General features: G+C 33.6%; 2 protein-coding genes across 2 annotated transcripts; one reads left to right on the top strand and one right to left on the bottom strand.

The window, feature by feature from the left end:
- The first annotated feature begins 4,196 nt into the window (after nucleotides 1-4,196).
- Nucleotides 4,197-8,662, top strand: LOC111913260 (auxin response factor 18). Its single transcript, XM_023908980.3, has 13 exons — nucleotides 4,197-4,643; nucleotides 5,015-5,127; nucleotides 5,257-5,352; nucleotides 5,434-5,490; nucleotides 5,565-5,717; nucleotides 5,803-5,887; nucleotides 5,994-6,084; nucleotides 6,172-6,336; nucleotides 6,415-6,528; nucleotides 6,601-6,673; nucleotides 7,241-7,564; nucleotides 8,084-8,271; nucleotides 8,405-8,662. Exons 1-13 carry the CDS (start codon nucleotides 4,607-4,609, stop codon nucleotides 8,544-8,546), a joined length of 1,638 nt encoding a protein of 545 aa, XP_023764748.1. The 5' UTR covers nucleotides 4,197-4,606; the 3' UTR covers nucleotides 8,547-8,662.
- Nucleotides 8,663-9,079: 417 nt separating this feature from the next.
- Nucleotides 9,080-11,428, bottom strand: LOC111913272 (probable E3 ubiquitin-protein ligase RHA4A). The gene is made up of 3 exons (XM_023908994.3): nucleotides 10,236-11,428; nucleotides 10,064-10,146; nucleotides 9,080-9,666 (listed from the first exon to the last, which is right to left on the bottom strand). Exons 1-3 carry the CDS (start codon nucleotides 10,485-10,487, stop codon nucleotides 9,318-9,320), a joined length of 684 nt encoding a protein of 227 aa, XP_023764762.1. The 5' UTR covers nucleotides 10,488-11,428; the 3' UTR covers nucleotides 9,080-9,317.
- Between the last annotated feature and the right edge of the window lie 488 nt (nucleotides 11,429-11,916).

The following is an 11,916-nucleotide window of genomic DNA, read 5'->3' as shown; positions in this document are numbered from 1 at the left end:
TCTAAAGTCAAACGCAAAATAGTTATTAGACTTATCCAAGTGGGAGACTGTTGGATTAGTGTCTAAGTCCATAACTATTTTGATATGTACTTGACCCGATGGTGCATGGTCCTTTTGGGTTGCCTTCACCAAAGCAACTTGATAGGAGAATTATGGAGAGAAAGGATTAATTATGATTTATTAATATATTATGAGAATAATATATTAAAGGAGAAATCATATTGTTTAATTAATATTAGTCAAGAATTAATAAGAATTAAGTTTGTGGCTAAAAGACATTAATTAAACTTAAGGGACTAGAACTGTCAATTGTGTGATAGTTGAATATTGGGCTAATGGACTCCATATTAGAGGGGCGGACAAATTCTATGGGGAAACCCATTAGAAATCGTCCTAGGCCTCTAAGGAGGGAGTCCATGGGTTGCTTAGGGCCTAAGCATCCAAATTAGGGTCTCCTTGTTAGATAACCCTAATAGCCTCACTATTTAAAGGACCCTTGAGACTCAAAAACGTGGTGAACTTATTCCTCAGGGTTTCCACACGTTTTGGGCAGCCTCCTATTTCCTTATTCTTCATCCTCTTGCTATTGGTGTTTGTGAACCATTAGAGGAGTGACATTTGTGACTCTAAGCTTTCTAAAGTCATTACAAGGAGGGTTTGAGATTGTTATTGCTACATAACAATCAAGGTAAGATCTAAATCCCATTCATAAGTTAATTTAATTAATTGTATGCTAGAACTAGGGTTTAAAGTCTTGGATGAATTGCATATACAATAGAGAAACCTAGATCCAAGCATTAGGGTTTGTATGAGCACATAGGATGTTCTTATGGCCAAAACCCATCAGTATGAACAACTCGTCGAGTCCCTCCACTACTAGATCTGAGCCCTAACTCACCGAGTCCATTACCTACTCACCGATTCCACCCTAAACTCTCAAACGGGGAAAAAATCGGGAACTCGCGACTCGACTCGTCGAGTCTGAAGAACGACTTGTCGAGTCCTATGCATGTCATTACTATATAGTCGATTCTGCTCGAATCCAGTGCATTCCATTCATAGATCTGGGCTCCTAGGGCTGGTTTTTCACGTAAAGTTTCTAACTTTACGTGCATACATGCTAATATGATGCTCAAATACCCAAAATAAGCTAAAAGAAGACATCTAAGCTTGGAATGGAAACTTGGCTCAATAAAGGGGGCAACCTTGAGCTTAAGAGGCTCTGGAAAGCTTAGATCTGAAGTCCATTCATCATATCAACTCTTAATTCGACCTTAAAGTCTAGAAAGGGCTCAAAATCAATAAGAGCAAGCTTTTCAAGAGATCTAATTGATAATAAGCAAAGGTTAGAGCTTGATACCTCAAAGGGGACTGAAATGCAACAAGAAATTCGGATCTACTTGCTCCCCTTGAATACTTCTATTCTCTCTTCTTCCTCAAATCCCCAAGATGCACTAAAAACCTTCACAAGTGAGAAAATGCTCCAAAAATGCTTAAGAACGGCTAGGGTTTCATATGGGACTCTTTGTGGGTGAGGGAGGCTGGTCTTGGGGCACATAAGATGTTTAAATAGGGTGCAAACCCTAGAAATTAGGGTTTCATCCAGACTGGCAGACTCGCCGAGTCCGAGAATATAGACTCGTCGAGTCGCCAACTTAAACCGCGTGCAATCCTGTCTCTACTCGACGAGTCGGGCTACTGACTCGTCGAGTGCCTCTTAAGAAATAAAAATTACTTTATTTAAACCACATACCAGAAATGGGGCGTTAAAGATTAAAATACATACCTTTTGCTACAATAAAATATAGGAAACCTTGATCTTCAATTCTTCATTGGAAAACAAGCACCAATATTATAGATATCTCTAATGGCTAACACTTAAAACCCTAGAAAAATAGGAACGAAATAGTAGAGAAGAGGGAGGAAAGAAATTTTGATTTTTGCCTTTAAAAGGATAGGGTCGAATTTTGTTTCCCAATGGTCCCTATTTATAGCTAGTGGATCTATATGATAAACCCTAATTTGAATAATTAAATAATAAAATTTAATCTATTCAAAATAGTTACCGTTATTAGTTACCAGGAGGCTTGTAGAACCTTTTTGGAACTCCTAGAAACCATCCATACTAAGGATGGTTCTAGAATTGTCTTCCTGGTTCAATTATGAACAATTACAATTCAACCATTTCACATTTTGATTAATTCTAATTAATCCAAAATTAATTCATAATTAATTCTGATTAATTCTAATTTAATTCTAAATGATTTCTAATTAATTTATTAATCATATAATAAATTAACAAACCATTTCCTCACTATCCTAAAGGCATTTCTAGATATTTCTAGTTATTGAGATCAATCCAAAAAGGACTTTGCTTTTATTCCATAAAAGTTATATCAATTTAATTATGACATTAGACACTTAATCCAATAGATGTGATGTGAAAAGATGAATTTAGGATTTATTAATGATTATGAATAAAACCTTTTAGTAAAACCTACACTCTGATTTTTCAAAAATAATTATGGTTGGACTTTCAGGATGTTACACACACACAGAGTTAACATAAAACTTAATCAAATGTCGTTACCATTAGTAATAAGTCAATTGGGGTCTTGTCATTATTGTGAGTGGATGATGCCTAATATTAAAATCATTTTTAATAAGTCAAGAGTGGTCACTTGTCGTTACTGTTAGTAGATGACGCATAATGAATTCATGATCCAGGAGCAGGAAAGACGTCGACTTATAATTGGTCTTGCTCGAGGAGATGAAAAAGAATTAGGGCTTGCTTTCTCAATTCACATCTATGAGCGATGATTTATCTATCTCTTGCTCGCTTCGATCGGACTCTGGCAGCTTAGGGAAGAATGATGGCTCGCTAACAAGGCTCCTAAATGACCGCTCAGAAGGTCTATCGCTTTTTTTCCCAATCTATCACTCGCTCGTCCCTCTCTCATGAAAGATTGTCTCTCCTCTCCTGGCTGGCCAGGAAAACTCTGGCATAAAGTCATTATTATTTCCTCTTGTCTTCGTTATTACTCATTTGACCTCGAATCACCATTAAGTACATATATTTCCACTTTTATTTTTCATTTTCTTTTATAAAGATGTTGAGTTGACATAAAACTTAACCAAATGTGAAAAGTATCATCAAAATACGATCATTCTAAATAATCATATGTGTTGCAATGAACAAAATCACGAAGAACAAAATATTTGATACCGATTATATGAGAGTAAAAGTGATAACAATTGGTAGGAGAAGTCTAATGGGGAAGTAGAAACAATGGCAAAGGCATACCGGGGACTAAGAAAAAGAAACACAATAAATAAATAAAATATAGAGTAAAAGTGATAACAATTGATAGGAGAAGCCTAATGGAGAAGTAGAAACAATGGCAAAGAGATGTTAGGGGATTAAGGAAGAGAAACACAATAAATAAATAAAATATAAAAATTCTTTGTAAAAACATGGTTACAAGGTTTGAACAGAAGTCTTTTTATGTGACACAAAAAATAAATAAAATATAAAAATTCTTTGTAAAAACATGGTTACAAGGTTTGAACACAGGTCTTTTTTGTGACACTTTAAGCCTTACCATCTCAACTCCAAGTGCGTTTATTTTGTAAGAGTATTTACATTTATATTTATCTAAAAGGCTAAAACTATACATACACTAATTGTAATTTTTTTGTTTAACTGAGATCATATTTGTTGGTTTATTTGGTACAAATATGATTTTTTTTTTGTAATTTTGTTTATCGCAGAAAATATGATTATTTAGTTTCACATTTGATTAAGTTTGATGTTGGAATTAATGTACAAAAGTCCTGTTATTTTGGGAAATTTTTTAATAAAATCCTAAAAGTTTTTTTTTAATAAAAAAATCCTGATTATTTAACATTTTACCCAAATTAATGAAAAAATCATTTTTTATATTTGAACATACAAATTATATGATTTTTCTCAAAATAATAAGAATTTTTTGTTAAAAAAAGTTTAGAATTTTTTTGAAAATTTTCTTAAAAGTCTAGGAAGTTTTATGTAGGTTTTCCTTTTATGTTAACTCAAAACCGAAAACTACAAGTGGCATATCCGTAATTAATGGCAATTAGAAGGTCAAAGGAGTGATATTGAAGAAGACAAGAGAAAAGGAGAATGACACTATACCTGACTTTTCGTGGCCAATCCTGTTGCCTGCTCGTGGAACAGGAATTCATTACGCGCCGTCTACTGGCGTAGTATATAAATCAATTTCTGGGTTAAGTAACGGCGTTTTCGATCATATCCTGGATTCTGGAGAGAGAGAGAGAGAGAGAGAGAGAGAGAGAGAGAGAGAGGGTCTTGGAGCTGAAACCTGAAGCAGCAGCAGCATCAGTTCTTCTGGTTTTCTAATCTGTTTATTTGTAACTGAAGATTGGCGATTCAGGGTTTCGATTGAGCTGATTAAAGTGTTATAAACTTATAAATTTATTTGGGATGTTATGATCGTAAGTATGCATATAATGTGGCGAATTTAATGGTTTTGGAGGTTTATGTTTATAGAGATTTATGTAATACAAGAATTTGAGTTGCTTGTGTCGTTTAATTTACGTTTTGACCATGGAGAATCGGGGGTCAGCATCTCTCTCACCTGAAGGTGAAACTTCTTCGCCTATTTATTCTTTTGATAATTTTCAGGGCTATGATAATTTTGTTGAATATTATTCTTCGAGTTTTTGTTTGAATATGTTATTGACGTGTTCATGGGGATGATTCTCCTCGGTCACGAATCCACTCGGTCTTCTTGACTCACGACTCAAATCCTCAATGAATTGATTTTGAATATCAATATTCAAGGTTGAAATCTTGAACAATAAGAATACGATTTCAAAATCAAAATTGGACTCTGATAATGTGTTGGAAGATTCAATGATTTTTGTTTTATATTGATATATCGTTTTCTATTATAATCAATTATGCTGAAAGTGTTATATTCTCTGTGGATTTGTCGTTTGATTCGATTATGAGCAATGGAAGATCTGCTGTATAAGGAGCTATGGAAGGCATGTGCGGGTCCACTAGTAGATGTTCCAAGAGATGGAGAAAGAGTTTTCTACTTTCCTCAAGGCCACATGGAGCAAGTAAGTATAATTAAACTTGTTAATTTTCCTTCAAAATCTCTCATATCCTTTATATTTTCAACATTCTTTTGACCTTCAACTTCTATTCTTCTTCTTCTTAAATCTTGATTATATACGGTTTTTTCTCAGTTAGAGGAATCCAATAATCAGGAAATCGATCAGAGTATTCCTCACTTCAATCTCAAATCAAAGATTCTCTGTCGTGTTGTTTATACTCAGCTTCTGGTAAGTATGTACACATGTTGTTCTTACAGTGTGTGATTTGGATTATGAAGTTTTAGAATCTGGATTTTGTTACCATTACAGGCTGAACAAGATACAGATGAAGTTTATGCTCAAATCACTCTACTTCCAGAAGCAGATGTAAGAGTTCACATCTTTAAATTCTTTACAATTTATAACCTTTTGTAACTGTTTTCTTTTGTAATAATGGACAGCAAAGTGATCCTACTAGTCTTGACAAATGCATTGATGACCCTCCAAAGGCAAGTATTCACTCTTTCTGCAAAGTCTTAACAGCTTCAGACACAAGCACTCATGGTGGTTTTTCAGTGCTCAGAAAACACGCAAATGAATGCCTACCTGCATTGGTAATTTCACTCTCTTTCTTTTCTTCTAATTTCATATGTTTTCAACAGTTTAATTTTCTAATTTTTTTGAAGTATTTTTGTTCAGGACATGTCTCAGCCTACTCCTACTCAAGAACTTGTAGCTAAAGATCTTCATGGGACTGAGTGGCGATTTAAGCATATATTCAGAGGTCATTCATTATGTTCTCATGTTTATATGTTAGTACAAATTATAAAACATATATATTTGTGTTTTTATTAAAATTTAAAAGTAAGATCTTTTTTTTGATTGACCAGGTCAACCGCGAAGGCATTTGCTTACAACAGGATGGAGTACTTTTGTTACTGCTAAAAGATTGGTGGCTGGGGATTCATTTGTATTCCTTAGGTATTAATCGCAATGTTTGACTGTTTTTCAAACATCTAAAAGACTAACATACCCTTTTCTTTTGTTTTACTATGTGATCATTTATAGGGGCGAAAATGGAGAATTACGTGTTGGAGTCAAACGTGTTGGTCAACAACATAACTCCATGCCATCTTCAGTGATTTCAAGCAGAAGCATGCGCCTTGGTGTTCTTGCAACTGCTTCACATGCAGTTTCTACACAAACCAGATTTGTTGTTTACTACAAACCAAGGTTTTTTTTTTTTTTTTTTTTACTTGATTCCATAAAAGTGAATATTTACTGTATTAAACACTTGCTGTAATTTTACAGGACAAGTCAGTTTATCATAGGCTTGAACAAGTATATTGAATCTGTAAACAATAAATTTAGCATTGGCATGAGATTTAATATGCGGTTTGAGTGTGAAGACTCTCCAGAAAGAAGGTAAACATAATATTTATAAGCAACTGATACAAAAATATACTTTTCCATGAAAATTTTCTTCATATTTATTAGGTTTACGGGTATGATTACTGGAGTAGAAGACCTTTCTCACCAATGGGAATGCTCTCAATGGCGCTCATTGAAGGTAAACTAATCACACAAATTATTTCAGGTTTTTTTTATTTAGAATAAAAACACAAAAATAACCACTTTTAGAGGTGACATTTTGCAAAATGGCCAACCTTTTTGGCTTTTTATGCAATGGCCCACTACAAAATTGTTTTATGCTGCAAAATGGGTTTTTTAATGGTGTCCACCACAATATAACTTTATATATATATATATATATATATATATATATATATATATATATATATATATATATATATATATATATATATATATATTGTGAAACTGTTCTTCATATACTCTGCAACATTCCAAAAGCAATATTGCAGCATAAAATGATTTCCACATTGAGAAATTTGTGCAAAAAATACAAAAGAAAATGTCATTTTGTTAAAAACCCCCCACCCATTTGGGTCAAATTTGTAAATTTCAGTTTTTGTACACTAGTCAAAGCTTTGACCTTTGTCTTAAATGCATGACGTACACTACAGGTCCACCCATTTGGGTCAAATTTGTAAATTTCAGTTTTTGTACACTAGTCAAAGCTTTGACCTTTGTCTTAAATGCATGACGTACATTACAGGTCCAATGGGTTGAACCCACATCAATAGTGAGACCAGACAGGGTTTCACCATGGGAGATTGAAACTGAAACTCACGCCACCACATTTATTCCAACAAGTTCGGGTCAACCCGTGGGCGTGGGAGTGGGACCCAACAAAACTAAAAGGCCTCGACCTCCGGTCAACCTCCCTCTCCCTAATGTTGACTTATTAAAGAAGTCTGAAAACGTTTCTACTTGTAGATTATTTGGTTTTGACTTAAAGATTGTAGTCCCATCTGTTGAAAGACATGAACCTGACCAAAAAGATTGCAAACAAACTGGTTTGACCCGGACCCGCACTAAGGTACAGTTGTCAATTCAAGTCTTTTTTTTTTTTTTTTATGGTAATATGTTTTTGTTTCGCCTGCATTTAAATGGGTATGTAGAGTAAGTTACAATTTTGGTACCTTAGTATTTTTGATTTTTTCAATATTGGTCCCAAAAGGTTTTTCTCTTGCAACTTTGGTCCGAAAAAGTTTTCTCTTTCAATTATGCTCCTTATTTGAGGTTTTCTAATGTTTTTTGCTTCTTGTTCCAAGTAAAATAGATGTAGGGTAAATTACATTTTCAGACTCATATTTTGTTTTTTGTGATTTTGGTCCTTATTCGAGCTTTTTCATAATGTTTTTGGTCCCTGTTCTAAGTAAAATGATTACTTTTGGGACCAAATTTACAAAAATCGGTTATACCCAGGGACCAAAATTTGTCATTTTACTCTGAACATGGACCAAAATCGTTACAAGAACGTAAAATAAGGACCAAAATTACAGAAATCAGCTATACTCAGGGACTAAAAATGTAATTTACTTGTTAATGATTGAAGGTTCAAATGCAAGGAGTAGCAGTGGGTCGTGCAGTGGATTTAACAATGCTAAAAGGGTACAATCATCTCATAGATGAACTTGAAGAGATGTTTGAAATCAAAGGGAAGCTTCGGTCAAAAAGTCAATGGGAAATTGTGTTTACTGATGATGAAGGAGATATGATGCTCATGGGTGATGATCCATGGCAGTAAGTAACCATGTTTATTATATATATATATATATATATATATATATATATATATATATATATATATATATATATATATATATATATATATATATATATATAATTTTACTAATTATTGAAAGTTCAAATGCAGGGAGTTCTGTAAAATGGTGAAACGGATTTTAATATGTTCGTGTCAAGATGTGAAAAAAATGAGTTGTGGAAGCAAACTGCAACTTTCTTCCTATTTAGACAATGAGCTTTCTGGGTTTAGCTTGGAGGCTGCTGAACATTGACAAAATTGCCCTTTTTTTTATTTTTTTTTTATTTTTTAATGTTTTAGTCTCTTGAAATCAGGTGTTTGAATGTTTGATGTAGTTTCTTGTGGTTGTAATTTATGTTATTTGCTTAAGCCTTTTTTTCCTCTGATGTTGGATAAGGTGTTGTCTAGATAAAAAAAAATGTAGACAAGGGCAAAAAGGTCATTTCGCATTAACTTAAGGGCCCAGCTGTTAAGTCTAATGATCCAAGGACGAAAAAGTCACTTCTGTCTGAATCTTGTTCTGTACAAGTGGTTTTCATCTTATTGGTCATTTTTTTTTGTTATATTTGATTCGAGAGTTCTTAAAAGAGAAGAAACACAAGGGCAATTACCATTTTGCCCATTTTGCCCGGACTTAACAGGACCAGCTGATGGTGTAAAGTCTAATGATTCAAGTACAAAAAACGCATCCATGTTTTTTGTAATTATATTTAATTTTGGGGTTCTTGAAAGAGACAAAGAAGATAGGGGCAAAATAGTCAATTTGCATTGACTTAATAGTTAAGATGAAAAAAGTGACAAAAGGTGGCCAAATCTCATATCTTGTTTTCTATCGTAGTTCATAGGTCACAGTTTATTTGTAATTAAAGCCTAACTATTACTACCAAAGTCATGAGTGATCTTGTACGTACATACAACTTGGATGACAATTGGTACAACATTGAAGCATGTATTATTGATCTAGTCTAAAGAGTAATGACTATTCTACCCTTCTAGCAAAATTACTTTCATGCAAATCCAAGAATCATGGATAAGGAACATTAATAACAACAGATTCTTGATTTGGATGTGACTTGTCGTCCATACTTGAACTAGATGATGACCCTTCGTCAAATATGATGATCACACTATGTTCTGAAGGAACTCTTTGTAAGCTCGAACTCATGTTGGTCATGGTGGCTGGTTCAGGAACCACTGGCGGCTCTTGGTGGCTGTCTTTGGCGGCATTATTGACGACTGAGCATCTGCAGAGTGGACATGTGGTGTTGGAATGGAGCCAGTTTCTAATGCAATCACCATGGAACATGTGATGGCAGGATGGTATTTGATGTAGCTTCTCATTCATCTCAAAATCTCCAAGACAAACACAACACCTTCAAATTGAATTTTCATGGAGTTTCCATTAGATTTTGTTACAATCCATTGATGAATGACTTTTTTAAAACAGTTTATGAAGAATTTTGATATTCTTGTGGAAATGAATAGATATACTATAGTTTATAATTCATATTAAGAATTCATTCCCACAAGAATGTTCTTAATATTGTGATTTTAGTAACTCATGTTGGTAGTAAGAGTGGGTGGGACCCAGAGTGGCCTTACTTTTTTTTAGTTTATAAGAATGTGTTACTTTTCAAATTATCACTTACAAAATTAGTGTTTTTCACATCTTTGAGGACACTATGGTTGGTTTGTAATAAAAAACTACATGCAATGATTCAAGAACTAGTCGATCACTCAAAAATCTAGCCTCAAGTATGGGATACGTACATTGAATCCTTTGTGTATAAATCTTCATCAAACAAGATCACACTGAGCTTGTCTTCAAGGTTTATCTTCGATCCCATATCGCTCTATAAGAAAAATAGACAACATAAGAATTAAGATGAGAGAGAGAGAGAGAGAGAGAGAGAGAGAGAGAGAGAGAGATGCTTATACATACATATTGATGAAGAGTTGAAGAATCAGCTTGATTCCTTGAGGTTCTTAGATGGAGTATAGATGAAGAAGACGAAGAATTGGTGTTGCTAAAAGTTTTTTTGAGGTAGAACAAGTAAAACAAGAGGAAAAGTATTATGGAGAAGAGTATTGGGATGGAAAATATGAATGCTTGGTATAATTTCATTTGAAGTGCTTGAGAATACAAGTGAGAGCCAACACCACCACTTGTACTTGAAGATTGAAGGTACCCCATTGCCTTTTTAACTACTTAATTTTCTTCTGGTCACCAACCAAAATTAGTCTAGATATATCACAAGAGTGAAAAGAAAGATCCTTCTTCGGTTTCTATTATAAAGACTAAAATAGACCCTAGTGGTGTTTTCTTGATTTCTTGATCAAGCTAGGATCTGATCAGTATATGGATGTGAATGTAAACAGATAAAGTAGGAATCTTTTGACAGAAAGAGAAGGAGGGTGTCTTATGGTTTGTGCTTTCGAACACCTACTCAAAGCTTATATAGGAAGGGAATAAAGATACTTTTATGGGTTTTGTACACGAAACTTAAAGAAACCCTAGTGGATTGATTGCTTCTTCATGGAATGGGAACCCGAGTGTACGGATGCAAGTTAAGTGAAAGTTAGTATCTTTTAGTGGAAAAGAAGACGGGTTTGTGTTTATAAGTACCAACTCAGAGTTTACAAGCAAAAGAGCGAAAAGATGCTTGTTCCGTTTTTATGCATGAAACATAAAGAAACCCTAGTGGATGTCAAGTTACTTGATTGAGTCAAGACATGAGTCTATAAATGAAGCTGAATGAGAAAGTGAAAGTTAGAATCTTTTGGGAGATAAAGAAGGCTGTGCTTCTTTCTAGTGACCAACTTATCAATTCATATGAGAATAGTTGAAAGACCCTAGCTTGTTTGGTTTTATATATGAAAAATACATAACAGAATCCCCAGTGGATTACTTAATTGAGTGAGTAACCAAGGGATGGGGTGTATATATGGAACAAGCTATAGTGGATCATGTTTGATGGAGATTACATGGGTTGTGAGTTAGATATGAAAACGACAATGAAAAAAGCAAAAACAAAGGTGAATATGATCGGTATAAGTAATGGCTTTTGACATGAAGCAACAATTGATCAAAGGGAAACATTATGATTATTCCTTCCCATCACAAGCTCATTATAACATGGCACTAAGGACCAAGGGACCCTCCAACATTTCACACACACACACATTATATATATATATATATATATATATATATATATATATATATATATATATATATATATATATATATATATATATATATATATATATATATATATATATATAAATTACAAACATCACATCATTCATATTGGTGCACTAAACTAATATGCTTAATTTCACTAGCAAAGGCTTGATCTTGGGTAGGTATTTAATTTGCATATAATAGAGCATGCAATCTCTTTTTGGCATACTTTGTGCGAGTTGGACAAAAGATTTTATACCCTTTTTTTAGATGTATTATATTCAGTAGTTTGAATATATGTTGTCATATCAAAATTTAAGTAAAAATCTGTTTATATAATGTTGCAAATTGTTAATTGTTTGCGTATAACAACATAGGTCGTATACATTTACTAGTTCCATTGTGACATGAGAGTAATGTAAATGAATTAAAGTTCTAT

Source organism: Lactuca sativa, chromosome 6 (assembly GCF_002870075.4).
Source record: "Lactuca sativa cultivar Salinas chromosome 6, Lsat_Salinas_v11, whole genome shotgun sequence".
In the NCBI taxonomy this organism is placed as follows: Eukaryota; Viridiplantae; Streptophyta; class Magnoliopsida; order Asterales; family Asteraceae; genus Lactuca; species Lactuca sativa.
The sequence above is the reverse complement of the archived record's forward strand: the minus strand, read 5'-3'. Positions and strand labels throughout refer to the sequence as shown.

Excerpts from the sequence above, each read along its gene's own strand:
- LOC111913260 (XM_023908980.3), top strand. The coding sequence starts at position 4,607 with ATGGAGAATCGGGGGTCAGCATCTCTCTCACCTGAAG. Across the intron at positions 6,085-6,171 it reads GATTCATTTGTATTCCTTAG|GGGCGAAAATGGAGAATTAC; the intron begins GTATTAATCGCA and ends GATCATTTATAG. Across the intron at positions 6,337-6,414 it reads GTTGTTTACTACAAACCAAG|GACAAGTCAGTTTATCATAG; the intron begins GTTTTTTTTTTT and ends GTAATTTTACAG.
- LOC111913272 (XM_023908994.3), bottom strand. The coding sequence starts at position 10,487 with ATGGGGTACCTTCAATCTTCAAGTACAAGTGGTGGTGTTGGCTCTCAC. Across the intron at positions 10,147-10,235 it reads CTTCAACTCTTCATCAATAT|AGCGATATGGGATCGAAGAT; the intron begins GTATGTATAAGC and ends TTTTTCTTATAG. Across the intron at positions 9,667-10,063 it reads TTATACACAAAGGATTCAAT|GTGTTGTGTTTGTCTTGGAG; the intron begins GTACGTATCCCA and ends TTCAATTTGAAG.